Source organism: Monoraphidium neglectum (assembly GCF_000611645.1).
Source record: "Monoraphidium neglectum strain SAG 48.87 unplaced genomic scaffold scaffold00768, whole genome shotgun sequence".
Taxonomy (NCBI): Eukaryota; Viridiplantae; Chlorophyta; class Chlorophyceae; order Sphaeropleales; family Selenastraceae; genus Monoraphidium; species Monoraphidium neglectum.
This window is the reverse complement of record NW_014012860.1, coordinates 1-19845: the sequence shown is the minus strand read 5'-3', so window position 1 is coordinate 19845 and position 19845 is coordinate 1. Positions and strand designations below refer to the sequence as shown.

Here is a 19845-nt window from a genome sequence, read left to right as displayed (position 1 = left end):
CCCGCCGACCCCGCTTCGGTTGCGGCGGCCCCGGCCTCGACGCCGGACCCGCGGGCGGCCCCGGAGGCAGGGGTCTTAGAGGCGGCGGTGGCGTCGGCGCTGGAGTCGCCAGCCGACCCTTGAGTGCCTGCTCGTTGCGCCAGCGTTGGCTGTCCCACCGGCTCCTGCTCCTGCTTTGAGGTCTCCGCCGCCCGTTCCTCTGTGCCGTCCTCCTCCGCCTGCTGCTGCTGCTGCTGCGGCGCTGTTGCCTGCTCATTTTGAGCACTCGCGTCCTTGTTCCGCTGCTCGTCGCCGCTGCCGTCCTTCTTTTCTTTGCGCCACGGCCCCACGGGCTGTCGCATCACCCAGCTGCTGCGCAAGCTTATCCCCATCCGCTGCAGCAGCCGGGCCAGCGAGCTGTCGCGGCGGCGCAGTTTGTCGACCACACTTGTGCTGCCGTGCCACCAGGCCGCCGCAAGGGCGCAGTAAAAGTGCTCCTCCACCCATTCGGCCTAACTCCAAAGCGTTGGCGTTTGGTTTGCGGCCCTTGAGGAGGTGCAGGCGGAGCCAGGTGCACACGAGCCGGAGCGGGTGCGCTGGGGGCGGCCACACCCACCACAGCGAGACACAAGAGAATTTGGGGCAGCGCGCCTGTCAGGAGGAGCACGTGCTCCCAAAGGGCGACTGCGGCGGCGCAGCGAGGTGCGCCGGGAAGCGGCGCCAGAAAGCGCGCCGGCCCCCACGCACGGCCTCGCCCTCCAAGCCAGCAGCCACGGGCGCTCAGCCGCGGCGGCTCACCTGCAGGCGCGGGTCCTCAGAAACTTCCGGGTCCGCCGTGCGCCGCTCAATCGCCTCTAGCAGCCGGCACACCGCATCCACGTTGTTGATGCTGGCCGCGACCATCATGGGGTTCAGGACGCCCTGCGCGTTGCAAAGGCCCAGCGAGCGGTTAGGCGGCGAGGCTCAAAGGGCCGAAGGCTGGCGTTGCGAAGAGGGGATGGCGTCGCCAGCCGCCTCCGACAGGCAAGAGGCGGGGCAGACACGCCCAGCTGGCAAACGGGCGGCCCGGCCCGCCGCGCAGTGCAGCGCAGCAAGCAGGGACAGGCGCTCACGCAGTGGCCAAGGGGGTCGGCGCCGCCCTCTAGCAGCTTGTGCAGGCTCGAGTCGGCCTCTGGGACGATGAGCGTCTCAATGAGTAAAGTTTGGCGAAAGTCCTGGGCGGCAAGGCAGGGGAGCACGCGGCAGGGGAGCCGACGGCAGCGCACGCGTGTAAGGTCGCCTGGCGGGGTGGCGAGTTGCTGTGAAGCCGGCGCTGCTTCCTGCGATTTGCCGTGCTGTGCTGCGCGGTGCCATGGTGTGGCGAGCAACGTGCAGGCTCTGCTTGGAGCGCGCACTAGGTGCCTCCGGCCCCCATCAGCCGACGCTTGGCGCATGCAGGACAGGCTAAGGGGCGCACATGCACGGCGCCTGCCCTGCATTCGCGCCACCTCAGGTGGCACCACTCAGGAGAAGGGTGTCGGCATGGGCTGAAATACCAAGTTAATTATGCCCAGCTGGACACCCACCCACCAGCCAATGGGCACACCCACTTAATTGCACACACGCAAGGACACGGCGACGCGCACGTGTGGGCACAAATCCAGCCACCCATCACCCACAAACTCGCTCAAATGCATGCACACACGCATACACACAAGCGTATAGGCAAGCCCAAGCGCAGCGCACCAGGCTGTCAATCACGTCCAGCCAGTCCCCATCAGCCAGGTGCTGCGCTGCGGCAGACAACTGCAGGTCGAGCGCCGCGCCGCGGCTGAACGCCATGGGATCAAGTGGATTGTTGGACGCCAGGGCGGCGCGGTACGCGTCCACCACGTCAAACAGGGGCATGTCCTCCATGACCTGTGGGTGGCGCATGGCGCATGGCCATGTGCATGGGCATGTGCAAGCGCATGCGCATGTGCATGTGCATGAGCATGTGCATGTGCGTGAGAGACAGCGGTGGACAAAACGACGAGCAAGGGTTCATGGTGTTGCATGCGACCATGACACGCACGTGTGGGCATGTGTAGCACACGTGCGCATGCGTGCAACAGCGTGCTTGATGCAGCTTAAGCGTGCCGCGATCAGCTTCTAAATGAAAATCCATTGCATGGCTGCACCTCAAACCGCAACGACGGCAGCTCGGGGCTAGTGGGGTCTCCCAAATGGAGGGTCAGCTGCCGCCCCGGCAGCGGCAGCTTCAGCAGAGGGTACTCCAGCACGTGCTTTGCGTAGCACCTCTGGGGGTGCATCGAGAGTAGCAGGGCAGTCAGGCGTACAGGGACGGTTTGGTGGGCGAACAGGTGAAGCAAGCAGGGTGCGATGCCGTTGCAGTGCACCACAGGGGTGCACGCCGCCGCCGAAGGCGGTCGCATGCGCGGCGCCCTCCCTCGCGCCTGGAAGCGGTGGCAGAAGATCTTGTCTCCGTCCTGTGCGCGGGCGTGTCGTGATGGGCATTGGGCCAGTGCAAATTTGCACACTGCTGAATGCACCGCCGCCCACGGCGCCGCTGGGGAGCGCCGAAGTCGGCCGTACAGGCCCCCAAAAAGGCCTAGGCGCCGCAACATGGCGTGCTGCTCAGCGTGCGGCGAAACATCAAAAGCGGGTGGCGGCCCCTGCTACCCCCTTTACGCCCCCTCCCACCCACACGCACGCGCATGCGCGCACACGCCCCCGTACCGCACCTTCAGCCCCAGCTGCCATGCCGTGTCCTCAAGGTGCACCGTGCCCCCTGGGCTCTGGAACGTCAAGCGGTGCAGCTTCTCATTCTTCCTGTCGCAGTACGCATGGATGAGCTTGTCCATCCCCGTGCTCATAAACACCTTGAAGACGACCTCGTTGCCTGCAGCGTGGCGACGGCGTTGCGGAAGGGGCGCGTGCGCCTGGGACGCACGCAGGAAGCCGCCTGGGAGGCGCCGTTAGGGCCCTTTTGATGGTGACGTGCTGGGCGGCAGGCCCACGCGCTGCAGCTGCGGGGTGCAGCGTGGGCGAAGGCACCCGGGTGCGTGTCAACGCCCACTGACGGCCAGCCGCGCCGCCTGGCGATCAGCCCGCCTCAACGGTGCATGGCGCCTCTCACCGTCTTCGTTCACCACTATTAATTGCAGCATTTCCTCGTCTGCAGCATCCCCGCCCGCATCACCATCGCCGGCGGCGGCGCTCTGGCCACCGCCTCCGCTGTGGCTCGTATCACCCTCTTGACCGGCTGCCGAAGGGTTGGCCTGACCCTCGTCGGTCCCGTCTGAGACGGCATCGCGCGGCTGCGGGCGGTTTGGGGCGCTGCGCTTATCGGCGCCGTCGTTCTTGCGGCGGTTGCACCTTTCAGGGGACATGGCCGCAGTCCCGCCGCGAGCCAAAGCGCGCTCGTTTGCGGCGCCGCCTTCAGATGTTTCCTCGACCGAGTCTTACTGGCACATCATCAAATGTGCTCTGCACTTGCGTTTGGTTGTTTCCTATCTGACGTACGGTAGCGCACGGGGTGCTGGCCAACCTAGCGAAGATCACAAATGAGCACGTATCTCGTTGACGCTGGTGCATATGATTTTCAACTTGATGATTTTCACCACCTATGGCGCACCGGGTCCCCAAACCCCCAAGATCTTGCCGTCACTCGGTGTGCCTACGGTCCACTTTCAAATGATTTCGGGTCCTGGCCTGACGTGTCAAACACCTTGCATTTCAGCCAAGCATTTACATTCATGCTGGAGGTAGGGTCGCCAACCCGCATGACAGCAATGGTCCATGCACGGCCGCGGTCATGAGGTCAATGCCCACGAGCGGCCACGGCCGGCGAGGCGCTCTGACCGCCCTCCACCGCCGCCTCACCCCCGCCGCCACCACCGCCCTCGCGCTGCTGCGCGCCGTGCTGGACCAGCGCCGCGTCCACCGCGACCAGCAGCTCCCGCGCCGCCGCCTCGGCGTCCTGCGCCGCAAACACCGCCGAGACGACCGCGATGCCCGCCGCGCCCGCGCGCACGATGTCCGCCGCGTTGGCGGCCCCCACGCCGCCTATCGCGACCACGGGGATGTCGACGGCGGCGCAAACGCGCGCGACGCCGTCGATCCCGATCACCGAGCTGTCCTTCGTGCCCGTCGGCAGCACGGCGCCGCAACCCACGTAGTCCGCGCCGTCCGCCGCCGCCTTGACCGCCTCCTCCGGGGTCTTGACCGACACCCCGAGCAGCTTCCCAGGCCCGATGAGCCGCCGCACCTCCCGCGCCGGCAGGTCGTCCTGCCCCACGTGCACGCCGTCCGCGCCGGCCGCGATCGCGATGTCCACCCTGTCGTTGATTATGAGCGCGACGCCCGCCGCCCGACAAATCTTGAGCGCCGCGCGCGCCGCCGCCAGGAAGCCGCCGCCGTCGGCGTTCTTCTCGCGGATCTGCACGATCGTCGCGCCGCCCGCGACGGCGGCAGCGACGGACTCCTCCAGCGTGCGGCCGGCGCGCGCGTTGCAGCCGGGGTCGGTCACCACGTACACGCGAAGGTCGCAGGGGTTGGGGCGGTGCCGCGCCAACAACCACCGAGCCCCCGCCAGCGCCGCGCCGCCCGGGCGCTCCGCCGCCGCCGAGGGCCCCACCACTGCCGCCGCCGCCGGGTCCTCCCGCACGAAGCCGGCCCCGTGGTGGAACGGGTGCTGCGGGCCCGCGCCGAGCGCGAGGTGGGCGCTGCCCGCGAGCGCCGCGGTGAGGTAGGCCTTGGCGCCGCGCACCGCCGCCGCGACGGGCAGGCCCCGCGCCAACCCCGCCGCGGCCGCGGCGCCCAGGGTGCAGCCGGTGCCGTGCGTATTGTCTGTATGCACGTAGGGCGCGCGCAGCTCCAGAAAGCGTGTGCCGTCAAACAGAACGTCCACAGCCAACAGCTCCTCTTCCTGCTGCTCCCCTGCTGCCGCACCCGCTGCGCCGCGTGCACCTGCCTCCTGCTGCTGCTGCTGCTGCTGCTGCTGCTGCTGCTGCTGCTGCCGCTGCTGCCGCGCCGCGCGCCGCTCCGCCTGCTGCGCCACCATGTGGCCGCCCTTAACGAGCACCGCGCGCGGCCCCAGGGCGTGCAGCTTCCGCGCGGCTTCCTTCATGTCGTCGACCGTCTCAATGCTGAAGCCGCCGCCCAGCAGCACGGCTGCCTCGGGGATGTTGGGCGTCACGAGCGCAGCCAGCGGCAACAGCTCCGATGCGATGGCGTCGGCGACGCAGCGGCCGGCGAGGGCGTGGCCGCTGGTTGAGATCATTACAGGGTCAACTACCAGGTTAGTCACGCCGTACTCGCGAACCTGGGGGGGGGGGGTCGGTCACATTTTGAGACGGGTGGGTGTTTGCAGGTGATAAAGTGCCATCACTGTCGAAACAATTCAGGCTGGTGCATAGAGGGGCGGGCCAGCGGCGTCCAGAGGGGCGCAGGCGCAAGGCCGGGCTGAGCGGCAGGTGAGACTCTCAGCAGGTTCCCAGCAGATGCCGCTGCCGTTCGCAGCGCCTACAGCACGCGCCCGGGCGGGCTCGCCGCGGCCGTCGCAGAGCGTCACGTGCGCACCTTGCGCGCGACGGCGGACACGGCCTCAGCGTCGGGCAGCATGCCCGTTTTGATGGCGTCGGCGCCGAGGTCCCCGAGCACGCTGTCCAGCTGGCGCTCCAAAAAGTCCGCCGGGACGGGGTGCACGGCCTGCACGCCGCGGCTGTTCTGGGCGGTGAGCGCGGTGATGGCGCTCATGCCGAAGCAGCCCATGGCCATGATGGACTGGAGGGTGGGTTGAACATGAGGGGGGTGTGATGATAAATGTTGTTGAGGAGGAAGGGCCGGGGCGAGGCCAGGGGAGGGAGCTTCAACAAGAAGCGGTGGGAGGACCGACCCAAGCAGCCCCTGCAGCAACAGGTGCCAGGGCAAGCCCGCGGCGCCCCAGCTCAAACACCTGTTCCACGCCTGCACACAAGGCATACATTTCACCAGCAGACACCCCCCCCACGCCCGCGGTGCTTCAACCCCAGGCCAGCCATTTCAGCGAACGCAAAGGTTCACAACCACGCAGACACATGAGCTCACACACACTCTCGGATGCATGCATGCGACACACATGCGCACACCACACAACAGCCACGCCAAACGCGCACACCTTGAGGTCCGCCTGGATGCCCGCGCCACCCCCAGAGTCCGACCCCGCCACCGTCAGCACGCGCGGCAGCTTCGCTTCGCTGCCTGCGGCCGCCTGGATTGCCGCCACGTCGACGCTGACAGCCGCCACGCCACCGCCGCCGCCGCCCGCACCCTCTGGGCCAAACAGGAACCCGTTGATCTCGTGCCACCCGGCGGCTTCAAACAGCACCGGCGCGCCGCCGTCCCCGCCCTGCGGCCGCAGCGGCGCCGCGGCGAGCGGGCGCAGCGCAACGCCGTGGCGCGACAGCACGCGGCGCAGGGACGAGCTTGAGTCGATAACGATGCCGTAGTCGGCCGCCAGCAGCGGCAGCACGTCGGTTGCTGAGTCGCCGACGTAGACGGTCACGCCCCGTTCGCCGCCGCCGACACCTCGCTCCTGCTGCTGCTGCCGCTGCTGCTGCTCCGCGGCGGTGAGCTTTCCAAACAGCCCCCCCTTGTCTCGCGCGCACTCGAGCCGCCGCAGCAGCTCGCCGGTGGAGACGCCGTCAGCGCCGTGGACGAGCTCGTTCGCATGAATGGTCAAGCGGCCGGGGGCCGCAGGTGCCACCGAGGCGCCGTAGCCGGGCCTATGCGAGGTCGCAAGGCGCCGCAGGAACAGAAACGCACGGGTTTGGGGTGTATCAAAGTATGTTGCTTTGGGGGCCCTTCGTGACCCTTGCGACACGCGGCCGCAACCTCTGCTCGGCTGACCCCTTTTAATGAAGGGCGCCCCTTCAGGCACCCACACGAACCAGGCCTGGCACCCAACACGCCCTCACGCGTTGGCGACCGCGCGGCTGGCTCACCTGGCCCCCGTCTCTGGGTCCGCAGCTGCGTCCGCCGGCAGCCCCAGCGCCGCCGCCACCAGCTGGCCGCTCCAATTGACCGACATGATGTGGGTCGGCACCCCCGCGTCCAGCGCCGCACGCAGCGTCTCGAGGCAGCCGGCCCGCAGCTGCACCTTGGCGGCCGTGGCCGTGACGTCGCTGCGGGCGAGGCCTGAGAGGCGGTAGGTTTGGGGTGAGGGCTAGGCGCGCGCAGGTGCACGGCATGCCGCTGTTATGCGCCGCGGGAAGGGGGAGGGCGCAACCGTACGCACAACCAAGGCCAGCCCCTCCCTGCCTGTGCACCGCCCCTCGCGGGGCAGTGCTCCCACTGGCCAGAGCTGCGGCAGCTTGGGGGATGCAGCGGCACCTAAGGAGCCACTGCACAAGATCCAAGGCAGCGCACCGGCCACAATGCTGGCGTCCACTGCGACTGCGTTCATCTCGACATCAAAGTCGGACAGCCGCTCCACAAAGCGCTCAAGGGCGGCGCGGTCAAAAGCGGCCGCGGCCGCGCCCTGCGGGGCCGCGGTTCCAAGTAGATGAAGCCAGGGCCGGGGGCTGCGTGTCTGCACTTATGAGAGCTGGCATACAGCGACCTGCTCACAGGCCGACAAAACAGCCAAAAAAGACAGCCGCCCATGTGTCGTGTGCTTGTCAACTCTCGTGCTGCGAACCCTTGCAATGCTCGTGGGACCCAGCCTGCGCGCACCTCCGGCTGATCTGGCAGCGCTTCAGCAAACAGCGCCTGCCGCCGCGACTCGTAACCTGCCACCAGCCTGGCCACCACGCCCTCCAGCCGCTCCCGCACGGCGGCGCGCTCCTCCGCGGCGGCGCGCTGCGGGGGCCAACGACGTGCCATCAGGGGCGATGTGCATTGCTATGCAAGCGGCCTTGAAATGCAATTTTGTGTGTTGCGACACACCACCTGGATTTGAACAGTTGGGCGGAACAGGCGCAGGTGGCAACACTGGGCACACCCACAGCCGCTCACCTGCACCGAAGCGTCGATTGCGGCCGCGAGCAGCGTCCCTATTGTGTCCTTTTGAGTGCAAGTGTCGTCAAAGTCAACCACCAGCGCGTCGATTCGTCCTGGGAGGCAAGGTATAGAGGACAACAGCTTTCGGTGATCACACTGATACTGGTCAAATTCCACGATGGAAGCGGCACTGCAGCGGCAACCACTCCATCAGGCCGCCCGCCGTCAATGTGCTGTGCGCCCAAAGTGGCGCTGTTCCTGGCATGTGTGCCTCACTTGCTGCTGGCAATCCCGGCTGCGCGCTGAAAAATGCCACCTCCAGCTGCATCGCTTGTCGGTAAAGAGATCTCAGGCGATCTGCGAGACCGGGCGAGCGTTCGAGTCAGCCATCTGCAAGGTTGATCAATCTAGGCAATTCAGATGGCACTGACCATCTGCACGAGGGCACACTCGCGGCGTCCAGGGCCTCGGGCGAACAGCTCTGGCCAAGTGTCTGAGAGACGGCCCCGCGGCTATCCTCAGGCCCTGCATCCCGCCAAGCTATGAAGAAATCCAAAGCACGGCGTAGATCGGATCAAAACAAGGACGAATACTGTAATTCATGAGACATTGGTCGAGCGGGCGGCTTGGCGTCACTTGGTGACTCGTGCACAGTTCAGAGGCCCAGCGCTCACCATATGGGAGAGCCACACCCAGCTGGTCAAGCAGCCGCTCCTTCTGAATAGGGAGCACCTGTGTGGCGTGCCATGAGGGGGGATAGGCAGTGTGACATACCAAGATGACGTCACCAGCGGCTGCTTGACAGGGAGCTGGTGGCGCTCAACCCAGCCTCTGCAGTCACACGACGGCGGTTTGAGGGAGCCACACAAGACAGAAAATGTACCAGTTTGACATTGTCTGGGCCGTGGCACCCTATCTGTATCAAGCATCCTCACGCAGCACCACACACCGCCCATCCCCATGCATGCCCGACAATCCAGCCAGCGATCCCCCCAGCATCGAAACCCACCAAAAAGTCAGATCCCGAATACATCCCAATCCAGTCGTTGTAGGGGTGCCCCTGGCGGCCGCTGGCCGGGTGCGCCTTGGCCAGGCCACAGCCCAGGAAGGCATACAGCCGCGAGCACGGCACCATTGCCGCCAGCACCTCCGCCACAGTCGTCTGCGGTGCAGCAAGGGGGGTGGGATAGCCGCAAGCAGCCTCAAACGGGTGTGTGCAGGCGCCATCTTGATTACGGCATGCTGTCCAGTGCGTGAAGACCCCCTCCCTTCCCTTCCCCCCGCCGCTCTGGCTGTCCTCCTGCTAGACCTGTTACGCCAACCTCAAGCCAGCTGCTTGTGGAACCATTAGCGAGCTCGAGGCTGTGCTCCTGCCAAGCAGCGATTGCTCCCCCAAACACGCACGTGCGCACGCACACACACGCGCGCGCACACACACACACACTCACACAGACGCACACGCGCACACACTCACACACACACACCAATGCGCACCCACCTCTGGGTCCTCAGCCACCTCCAGGAGAAAATCTGTGTAAGCGGAGGTGGCAGGGTCCACCTCCTCCAGAGCCCCCAAGTCCACGCCCCAGCTGCGTGCGTAGCTGCCGTGCAGCCGCAGCTCCATGTGCACTGCAACAGCAGTGGCCGCGACGATAAGGGGGTCGCGGCTCAGCAGGGTGTGTGGGGGTTGGTTGCACCTGGAAACAATTGTTTTACTGTTGCCTTGGCGCTGGTTTTGTCCAGCGGAGCGACACCTGCGACTGCGCTTTTTGTGAGACACGAGCAGCGGCACGACTGCGGAGCAGCTGCACAGGCCTCGGGGCAGCTGCAAGCGTTCCTTGTCCCATGCGGACTGCATGGTGCGATGCTCCTGGATCGCAGGCCGGCCCGCCCTCAGCAAGCAGCGATGCGAGAACGCCCGCAGCTCACCGCCCATCATGAGCTGCTGGATAGTCAGCCGCGCCTCGGGCGCCAGCCCAGAGCACTTGTCCAGCGCCGCCGCGTAAGCGCGCGCGAAGAAATGGAGGAAGTGGGCGTCCTGCGCCACATAGCGGCGGAACGTGTCCCTGCAGTAGTGTAATCGCATCGCAGCGTGCGGCGGATGTTGGGCGTGAGTGGCGAGACGTGGGCTGCAACCACCACTCAAAACAGGACACTATGCCGACAAATGCTGAATTGCAGTAGCTTTTGCGAATGGCTGGTCCTGCCAGGTTGCACAGCAGCAGCGCTTGTCTGCAACATGACATGCCCGGCACCGCCAGCAGAGCATGCATCCATCGGCCGCCGCGACCCACTTTGGGAGCACGCCATGGCCCAGCGCGATCACAAATGGGTGCTGGAGCGCCCTGTAAGCCTCCAGCTGCGAGTCTTGCCAAAGCCGCTCGCTGATGCCGCCAGGGATAGGCAATCCATTTGGTTCAGGATCGCCAGCCATGATAAGCAAAACACGCAAAAATAAGTGCTATTTGACAATGGGATGCAAAGGCGACGCGTGCGCATGTTTATCACCAGAGTTGAACCGGGTGACAAAGTTCTGAGAGATCACAACAACGCATGACCGATCTTTTGATGCGGTCGATGTACTTTTGAATCACCTCAGAACATGCTCGACGCATCCAGTCGTCAGCAGTACTCTACCCTGTATCCAACGCGCGCTTTCGATTCGCCAGTGAGCAGCCCTGTTTCAACAATTATTCACGCACCCACTATACTATTTTATTGGTTGGCTCTGCTAGCAACCGGGGCCAGCCCGCTTTCGCACGATCGCCGCTGCTGCGACGATGGCTTTTGAAGTGCGCGTCAAGCAGTGGCACGCCGTCGGCGTCTGGACGTGGGACGCTGGCGACGACGTGTGTGGCATCTGTCGGAACCCGTTTGACGGCTGCCCGCCCGAGTGCAAGCACCCTGGCGACGACAGCCCCGTTGTTTGGGGCACCTGCGGCCACGCATTTCACCTGCAGTGCGTCACCAAGTGGCTCGCATCGCAGGCGCAGACGGAGCAGCGCTGCCCCATCTGTCGGCGTACGTGGGAGTTTAAGATGGCCAGCGCGGTGGAGCGCACGCGATGAGACATGTATGGGGCGGACGAGCGATTAGAGAGCGTGCACCGCTCCTGTGGCAGGCGGGTGCTTCTCCGGTGGTTCCTTTGCAGCGGGTGTTTATGTATCGTATTACGAGTGCTTGACTCTTGAATATCCAGCAGTGTGCTGCGATTTAGCAGCTCTTCGTGTGTGCGCAGGCCGCTGTTGTAACTTGCTTTGTGTGTGATACGCCAACGCGTTTTTGTCATGCACAGCCCTTGGCAATATCAACACGGCATACTGTAATCTTTCGGCGGGATGATGAGGGTTGAAGGAGCGTTGCTTTCGGCATCACGGCCCTTGATATTCGCTCGCGTGATGCAGTCAACTCAGGAGGCGGTCAAGGGTCAACTTGTGTGATCTCCAGGACCATGGGCCCAGTAGGTTTAGCAACATGCTCACTCATGTCAGTGCGTGACAATCACACTATCAGTGCTGAATTCTGCGACTATACTATGGCCTGTCCTTCGGTTGCACGAAGAGGGTGCGGCGACACGACTAGAATGCACAAGCAGTCAAGCGCGAGTCCCGGCGCTTGTGCTGGCAGTCGAGTCAGCGGCATCTACAGTAGCAGGAAAGAAACTAAACCATAACTGGTGTAAAGAGTCAAACCGGTAGTCGTGTTTAACCTGAGGACCCGATGCGATCTGTGATCTAGCTCGTCCATGCTCAGCCTAGACGCGAGCCATGTCACCTTCACAGCAATATTAGCGCGCTACAAGGCACTTCTGCTACCCAGACATGTGGCCTCGTCGCGCCACACCCGCACTTGCTGCACGGAGGAGTGCCGTCGCCGCTCCACATCAGCAGCTGCGGGGCGCGGCAGGTCCCCAGGGCCAGGCAGCGACACAAGGGCCCCGAGCGGTGCCCCAGCCACGCCCCTGGACCCCCCGCTGCTCACAGCTCTCATCTGCAAGGCGGGTGACTGGCGGCAGCTGCGGGCGCTGCTGGAGCAGCATGCTGGTGCCCTCAACCCCATCCACGCGTCTGCGGCCATCACGCGCTGTGCGCACCTGCTTGAGGCAAACGCTGCGGGCACGGACGGTTCAGCGGAGGCACCAGCAGCAGCGGCAGCAGCAACACCAGCAGCAGCACCAGAAGTGGGTGGCAGCACCACCCGCAATCTCAGCAGCAGCCGCAGTAATGTCAGCAGCGCCCCTAGTAAGAGCAACAGGAGCAGCAGCAGCCGTAGCAGCAGTGCAGATGGTAGCGGAGGAAGCGAAGGCGGCGCAGTTGGGGGCGGGTTTGAGCAATTTCTGGAGGAGTCCTTGCTGGGCCTGGTGTCCCTCCACGCGCCGCAGTTTGGGGCGAGGCAGGTGGCAAACAGCCTGTGGGCACTCTCAAAGCTGCGCCCTGGCTGTCTGGCGGTCGCTGGCGCAGGCGTGGGAGCGGGGGGCGGCACGCAAACCCAGCGGCTGCAAGCAGGCGAGTCAGATCAGCAGCAGGGGCAGCAGCAAAGGCGGGGCCGGAGGCGCACGGCAGACGGCGCCCCCGCGGTCACGTCATCATTCACGGCGCGCAGCGAGGGTGGCGCCGGCGGCAGCGGCGGCCGCGATGCGGGCAGCGCGCTGGCCGCGCAGCTAGCAGACCGTGCGGCCACCAGCTGGCCGCGCTTCTCGGCCCAGGAGGTCGCGATGACCCTACACGCGCTCGCCGCCCTCGGGAGCCCCGCCCTTGGCGCCGCGCAAGCCGCAGACGCCGCGCGGCGCCTGTCGGAGGTCACCGGGCAACTGAAGCCGCAGGAGCTGGTCCTTTCAATGGCGGCGGCCAACGCGCTGGCCCTGCAGCTGCCGCCCGCCGCGTGGGCCGATCTGCTGGCCCACGCGCTTCGCACCGCGCCCGCGTTCTCGCCTCGCGACTGCGCGGCGCTGCTGCACGCCACCGCGGCCGCGGCGGCGGCCGACGCGGAGCGGCGGCCGGGGCACGCCTGGCTGGGCGACTTCCTGGCGGCTACGCAGCAGCAGGTGGCGGGCTACAACCTCCAGGACCTAGGGATGGCGCTGTATTCGCTGGGGCGGCTGCGCCACCAGCCGCCGCGGCCTTGGCTGGCGGCCGCGCTCCGCCGCGCGGGCGAGCAGCGGCGGCGGATGTGCGCCGGGTCTGTGTGCATGTGCCTCTTCGGGGTCAGCTGCATGCGCTCGCGGCCGCCGGCGCAGTGGGTGGCGGCGATGGCGTCGCAGGCGCTCGGCCAGTGGCAGGTGCTGCAGCAGCCGCCTGTGGGGGATTCGGAGGGGCGGGCCGCGAGCGAGCAGCGGAGCCAGTCGCAACCACCGCAGCAGCAGCAGCAGCAGCAGCAGCGGGAGCATCTAATGCTGCTGTGGGCGTTTGGCCGGCTCCGCTACCGCCCGCCGCCCAGCCACCTGCAGGCTCTGGTGGCCTCCATCCTCCAAACCACCCTGCGGCCGCCATCCGCTGAGCGGCACGACGCGCCGCAATCCGCCGCATCTGCGGACGCCACGCCCCTGGATGCCGCGCGCGCAGGCAGCACGGTGCTGCTGGCGCTCGCTCGCATCGGCTACGTGCCGCCGCGCCGCATGCTCGCCGAGCTCCTTGGCGCCGCGCTTCAGGGCCTGGTCGACGCGCCGCCACAGGCGTTTGCGTGCACCCTGTACGCAGCCGCACTGCTGCTGCGGCCTGCTGGCAGCGTCGGCGGCGCCGGCGGCGCGGGCGCAGGCCCCTGGCTGTGTCGCGCGCTGGACGTGCTGCAGGGTCGGCTCGGGGAGCTGACGCCGCAGGGGCTGTCCATGGTGGCGTGGGCGGCCGTGCGGCTCGCGCCTGAGGCACGCGGCGGCGGCGACGGAAGCGGCAGTGGCGGCAGCAGCGGCGGCAGCGGCAGCGGCGGTGGCAGCGGCAACGGCGGCGGCAGCGGCGGCGGCGAGAGCGGCGGGTCGAGGCGACGCAGCCCTGCAGGTGCTCGGGAGTGGCTGGGGGCTGTGTGCGATGCGGCGGGCCCAAGGCTAGGCGGCGCGCGGCCGCAGGCGGTGGCGGTCCTGCTGTGGGCCGCGGCGCGCGCGGGGCACGAGCCTGACGAGGGCTGGCTGGCCGCGGCGCTGTGGCGCCAGGCGGAGCTCGCGCCCGATGCTGCGCCGCAGTCGATCGCCCTCACGTTCTGGGCGGCCGCCACGCTGACGCACCGACAGCGGCTCCAAGAGCAGCGACAGCAGGAGCAGCAGCAGGAGCAGCAGCAGGGGCAGCAGCAGGGACAGCAGCAGCAGCAACAGCAGCAGCAGGCGCAGGACGGCGAGGGCGAGGGGGCGCAGCAGGAGCGTAGCGTGACCACGGCGCTGTGGTGGCGCTCCGAGGCCGTGCGCGCGCCGCTCGCCGAGCTGCTCGCGACAAGCACCCTGCGGCTGAGCAAGTGGCGGCCCCAGGACCTCGCTATGGCGGCCTGGGCCCTCTCGCGGCTGCGGCTGCGGCCGCAAGACGCGTGGATGGCCCGCTTCTACGCGACAAGCGGCCGCAAGATGGCTGAGTTTCGGGACCAAGAGCTCGCGGTCATGGCCTGGGCCTTGCTGCGGCTGCTGCCCGCCGGCGCCCGCCCGCCCACGGCGTGGGTCGCGTCCCTGCGCGACGAGGCGGCCGCGCGGCGCGCGCGTGGGGACGGGTCGTGGCGCGGCCGGGACGCGCGGTCGGTGGCGCAGGCCGTGGCGGTGTGGCTGCGCGCAGGCGGCGGCGGCGGCGGGGCGCGCGGCGGCGCAGGGGGCGGTGCCTGGCGGTCGAGGGATGACTGACGGTCGTGTAATGCTTCTTTGGTCAGCTCACGTGCAGAACAGGAGGAAATGGTCCATGGCAGTGCTGGCAACGGTGAATCATTTTGCACAAGCTCCTTTATTTCGTCAGACAAGCTCTTCGCTTCATCAGAAACAGCGCATGGCGATGGGGGGTTGTAGCCTGATGGTGCGATGGAAGTACCCCAGTTATCAAGCAGGCCGCAGTGCTTGGCTAGGCGGAGCTGGCACGTGCAGCACTCTCGCTCATCCCCTTGTTGACTAAGGGCGCGCCACTGCTGACCTGCAAGCAAGCATGTAGGTCACGTATCAGCAGCCCTGCATTCACCCCAGCTCTGGTGAGTTTTCAGTCCGATTGTCTGCATGTGGGGGCCCTCAACTCTGCACCGCCCACTCCCAGCTACTTCAAAACACCTCATCAAGCTGGTGCGCATCAACCCTGCCGTGTTGTCATCACATCCCGCACTGCAGGCGGCTGATACTGCCAGTTGCTGATTTACCGGCCGCAGCAGCAGCCAGCGCACTGCCGAATGCAGGCTGCCCGTGCTGTTAGCCCTGCCAGCCTGCCAGAAGGGTGTGGTCTTTTTGAGCTGGTGGTTCTAATTGTTTTCACAATTCAAGACGAACTTCAAATCATGTCAATGGTTTGTTTTATACTGTGTGCCAATACAACAATACCATTCAACAACACCAGTCACTCAGCCAGAATGATGAAAAACGGTGTGCATGGCCCACCAACCCACAAGAAACCCCCTGACATTGCTAAAGCCGCGCGTGTATGTACAGAGTCTGGGCATAGAACACGTGACAAACAAAGTCACCGCCACACACAAGAAGCATTTGTTCAGATGCACAGGATCGTTTGCGGCGCTCTGCCAGGCACAGTCAACGGGCTGTACAGGGGCAGACAGCAGAATATGCAAAGGTAGAGGAGGTGCGTGAGGAAGGGCGTAGTGCACGTCAAGGGACATGCGGCCGCACGCCGACGGTTTGGTTTAGGAGATGGGTGGAGGAGAGTGGCGTCTTTGCTTTGCGCGCTCGTCCGGATCATGCATGGTCAAACACCGCCCAACACGGGTGCGATGGGAAGTTGACAAACAGGCGCAGGCCACTCGGAGGTGGCTGCGGGCCGGAGCTGGTCGCGCGTGACAGCCGGGCCCAAGGGCAGGGGCCACAAGGGCGGCAGTCGGCAGAGCACGATGCGGCTGGCGACACAACAACACGTCGGGCAAGAGTGATAGGGGGGGCAAGCCCTTCGAAGTCGCACATACAAAACAATACAGCTTGAGAAGCTGGTAGGGCAAGGCAAGGCGCTGCCGGCCCACCCGCTGCTGAGAGCGCCGCGGGCGCTGGCCGTGATGGGGCAGGGTAAGGCAAGAGGATGTCATGGCAAAGGAAGGTATGAGCCAACATAGGTAGGTGAGACGCCGCAAGGAATGCAACATCATGGTTGGGACCACTCTTGAGATGCTTCGGAGGGACATCGCGTGCGTGCAGGCCGCTATCAAGGCACCGCTAGCTGCCTCGCCCCCAATCGCCTCTGTCGCCGCCGCCTGGTCAGGGCGGCTGCGGCTGCGGCGCGACGACAGGCGTGCAAGCTTGGCCTTCAACGCCGCCCCGATGCGCCCCTTGTGGGCGGTGGTGGCGGTGACGGGCTCGGCGTCGCAGGCCTTGGCCGAGAGGCCGGAGCGCGCCTCGGCGGGGGCTGTGAGAGAAGGGACCGTGAGGCGCCTGCTGCTGCGGGCGCGCGGCGGCAGGGCGGCCCTGAGCCTGTCGCCAAAGCTCTTGCTCCACCCGCGCGCACCCGTTGTGTCAGCCTTTGGGCTGGGCTTGAGGGCTGCCGCAGCGAGCTCGCTGGCGGTGGAGGCGTTGATGGTCACCAGCACGGCGGCGTCGTCAGCGGTGGCAGAGTTGGAAGTGACGTTGCCGTTGGGGCCGGCAATGGGGGCAACGACCGCAGGACTGGAGAGCAGGCAGGAGTTCGCGGCGTCAGCCTTGACGCTGCGGCACTTCTTCAGCGACGCGTTGCGCTTGGGGGTGAGGGCGGCCGAGGCCTTGGCGGCGGTCGCGCGCCACGAGGCCGCTGCAGAGTCACTCGCAGCGCCGCACTTGGCCTTTGCGGCGGCAAAGGTGCGCGCAAGCCAGCTGGCTTTCTTGGGGGCCTCGGGGGCGGAGGCGGTGTCACCAGCCGGGGCTGCGGCGGTGACCTGGGCGGTGGTGGTGCTCCGGCTGGAAGTGGAGGTGGCGCTGGCGGCGCGCGGCGTGGGCGCGTGCGTCTTGGGGGTAGCAGGGGCCTTGGTGGCGGCGGCGACTGTCACGGCGCGCCACTTGTCCTTGAGGCCGGACACCGCGCGCACAAACCAGCCGGCCTTGGAGGCCGGGGGTGCGTCAGCGGCGGCGGCGTGCGGGACGTGGTCGGGGGTGGAGGCGTCCGTCGACGCGCACTCGTTTGCGCAGGGCAGGGGCGCCGGGGACGTGGCGGCAGCAGAGGGTGCAGCGTCGGCGGTGCTGGCCTCGGCGGTCGTCATGGTGGTGGTCTTGCCAACCAAGGTAATGCGCTTGAGGATGTCGGCCAGGGTGGCCAGGTGGAGAACCGCCTGCGGTTGCGTGAGGACAGTGTGTGGACAGGTCGGTGCAACTGCGTAGCTTTGGGTAGACGGGCAGCAACGACAGCGGCAGCGCGACTGACGCAAGCATAAGGAGGTCCTGTGCGCCTCCTGTGCGCTCGCGGCACCCACCAGAAGGGACGTCATGGACGCCATGGTTGATGCTGAGGTGGCGCAGCACGAGCAGTGGGTGCGTTCGTTGCGCCTGCAGAGCAGCGGCGGTGGGACAAGTGTGAGGGCGTCAGGCTGGTCCGGGCGCGGAGCAGCGTTGGCGTGTGTCTTACAGCTTGGAGACAGCATGAACGCAGCACCTGGCTGACAAAGAGGCCGGGCACCACGAGCGGTTGGCCTCGCGAAGGCTTCTGGGGTCCCTCACCTGTGTCGCGCGATGTTGGATCGCGCCGAGGTCGTGTCTGTGGGAGCTCTACGCAGGCTTGGAAGCGGTGGAGGGGTCTCTGGACTCGGGGTGCTGTCAGCTTCGTTGTCAGAGCTGGACTGCTTCCATGGACGATTGTGGACGATCAAGTTGGCCTGGTGCTTCAAGTACTCTTTATGAATGTATATGATCTTGTGGAACGTGAAGTGCTCTGGCGTGAGCGTTCACGTGATGATCCGGTTTCCACGCCCCAGCCGACGTGCAGCCCCGCCAGCTGCTCGCAGGGCAGCTCCTGTGCCGTTCCGACGCCCACGCCCCCCTAACGGCGCGACTCTTCTCTGCTGCAATACGCTGCAAGTCAGGACACTGTATGCAAATCTCTGCAGGCAATGTGTTTGTGAAGATGCGGACTGGTGATGGGCCTGTCACAGTCCGCAGCAGCGCACAGCGCCGTAGCCCCATTCTGCGCACTGCTGTCGTCCACTGCAGCACGACCACCCCCTTTCGTTCCTTCGCACCATGCATCCAATTAGCAGCCACCACAGGGTGTGCCGTCTCTCCAGCTCCAACTGCAGCACTGCACTCTGTCAGCAGCTGGCTTATGTGTGCCTGACAAGCTTGGGTTCTGAAGGGCCGGGCCCCAGGCAGGATGTGGCGGAGATCAAGGGGAAGAAGCAGCAGCTGGAACAGCAGCTGCACCTCAATGGCATTAGGCTGGTGGCAACGGTGCATCTGGATCGGCAGCACCGTATGATGCGGCCACAGGCGGAGTATGCGCTGCACAGCACTAGACACGCCACAGCGCGCAAGCCCCCTTTACATCAGTGAGCAGGAGGGCAAGGACAAAATCCAATCTGTAGTGACAAAGAAGGGAAGGGACGCGAGAAAATTCAGGGGCAGTCAACAGCAACGTCACAGGTGGGGTCAAGCCTCTGGGCGTGCCGCGCGCCACTGGGGGTAGATGTCGCCAAACACGTCGTCGCTCATCAACAGAACCTCCAAGAGGCTCGTGTCCCCGGGCGCCAGCCGCTGCTCCATCTCAATCAGCCACCGCAGCCGCGCCCACGCGGCCTCAGGGGCGAGCAACGCAGCCGAGAGCTGCGCGGGCTCGGCGCGCGCGGCATCCACGCGCGCCCGCCAGTCGTCGCTAAGCCCTGAGAGCTGCAGCAGCGCGTCCGACCTGGACGCCAGCGCGGCCGCGCTGTACCCGAGCAGCTGCGGCGCGGCTGCCAGCAGCGCGCGCGCGGTGCCCTTGCCGTGCGATTTGCGGAGCGCCGCGGCGCTGGCCTCCAGGGCCGAGGGCGAGCGCGTCAGCAGATTGGGAGCCGACGCGGCGGCTGCCAGCAACGCCTTCCGCTGGCCTGGGCTCTGCAGGTCCAGCAGCTGGCCCAACAAGTGCAGCTTGCCTGCGGCGTGGGAGGTCGGGGGGCCAGGGAAGGGGGCGGGGGGACAGTTGGGCGCCTGGGCGCCTGGGCTGCGAGCTTGGTCATACCAAGGTAGGTGGCCGCGCGCGAGCGCGGCCATGGGCTGGGCCAGTCCGCGGGCGCAAGGCCAGGGTGTATTTTCAAGGGCCCGCATGGAGTACTGGGTGGTGAGAAGGGGACGACATGCCATAACCACTGCTCCTGAAACATAATCCTTGCCTAAAACCGCCCACATGCATGCGTGGGCGCGCGCACGCGCGCGAGCGCGCGCGCTCACACACGTACACACACACACGCGCGCGCGCACACACACACACACACACACACACACACACACACACACACACACACACACACACACACACACGGAGTGCGCCCCCTCCCCCGGCGCACCGTTCCAATTGCGCCCAGAGGCAGCCAGCAGCGACGGCTGCCGCTTCACCATCGCCTGCGCCGCTGCAGTGTCGCCGCCGCAAAGCCCAACGACTGCCGCCACCGTCCGCGCCACCGCCTCGGGCTTGCGCGTGAGCGCCTCTGGCCGCAGCGCGGCGAGCTCGGCCGCCACGTTGCGACTGCCTGTGCGGAGGCCCGTCTGAATCGTCCTAATGACTGCCGCCACATCAGCAGGAGGGGTGGACAGGAGGCGCGGCTGCATCTGCAGCATGCGGCCGGCAAGCTCCGGCCCGACGC

General features: G+C 66.4%; 5 protein-coding genes across 5 annotated transcripts; 1 reads left to right on the top strand and 4 right to left on the bottom strand.

Annotated features, from left to right (window-relative positions):
* Positions 1-759: 759 nt before the first annotated feature.
* Positions 760-3350, bottom strand: MNEG_5230 (hypothetical protein; the record flags this gene model as incomplete). Its single annotated transcript, XM_014046298.1, has 6 exons — positions 760-900; positions 1092-1193; positions 1705-1878; positions 2139-2258; positions 2703-2860; positions 3098-3350. 6 exons carry the CDS (start codon positions 3348-3350, stop codon positions 760-762), a joined length of 948 nt encoding a protein of 315 aa, XP_013901752.1.
* Positions 3351-3781: 431 nt separating this feature from the next.
* On the bottom strand, positions 3782-10375 carry MNEG_5229 (hydroxymethylpyrimidine kinase; the record flags this gene model as incomplete). The annotated part of the gene is made up of 12 exons (XM_014046297.1): positions 3782-5284; positions 5542-5745; positions 6119-6725; positions 6945-7137; positions 7369-7480; positions 7675-7800; positions 7957-8054; positions 8616-8673; positions 8951-9103; positions 9440-9570; positions 9871-10007; positions 10236-10375. 12 exons carry the CDS (start codon positions 10373-10375, stop codon positions 3782-3784), a joined length of 3462 nt encoding a protein of 1153 aa, XP_013901751.1.
* A 2280-nt stretch (positions 10376-12655) lies between these two features.
* On the top strand, positions 12656-14752 carry MNEG_5228 (hypothetical protein; the record flags this gene model as incomplete). Its single annotated transcript, XM_014046296.1, has 1 exon — positions 12656-14752. The coding sequence occupies one exon, from the start codon at positions 12656-12658 to the stop codon at positions 14750-14752; it is 2097 nt and encodes a 698-aa protein (XP_013901750.1).
* Positions 14753-15634: 882 nt separating this feature from the next.
* On the bottom strand, positions 15635-17511 carry MNEG_5227 (hypothetical protein; the record flags this gene model as incomplete). The annotated part of the gene is made up of 4 exons (XM_014046295.1): positions 15635-15642; positions 16263-16454; positions 16554-17346; positions 17488-17511. The coding sequence occupies 4 exons, from the start codon at positions 17509-17511 to the stop codon at positions 15635-15637; spliced, it is 1017 nt and encodes a 338-aa protein (XP_013901749.1).
* Positions 17512-18655: 1144 nt separating this feature from the next.
* On the bottom strand, positions 18656-19819 carry MNEG_5226 (hypothetical protein; the record flags this gene model as incomplete). The annotated part of the gene is made up of 2 exons (XM_014046294.1): positions 18656-19137; positions 19549-19819. 2 exons carry the CDS (start codon positions 19817-19819, stop codon positions 18656-18658), a joined length of 753 nt encoding a protein of 250 aa, XP_013901748.1.
* Between the last annotated feature and the right edge of the window lie 26 nt (positions 19820-19845).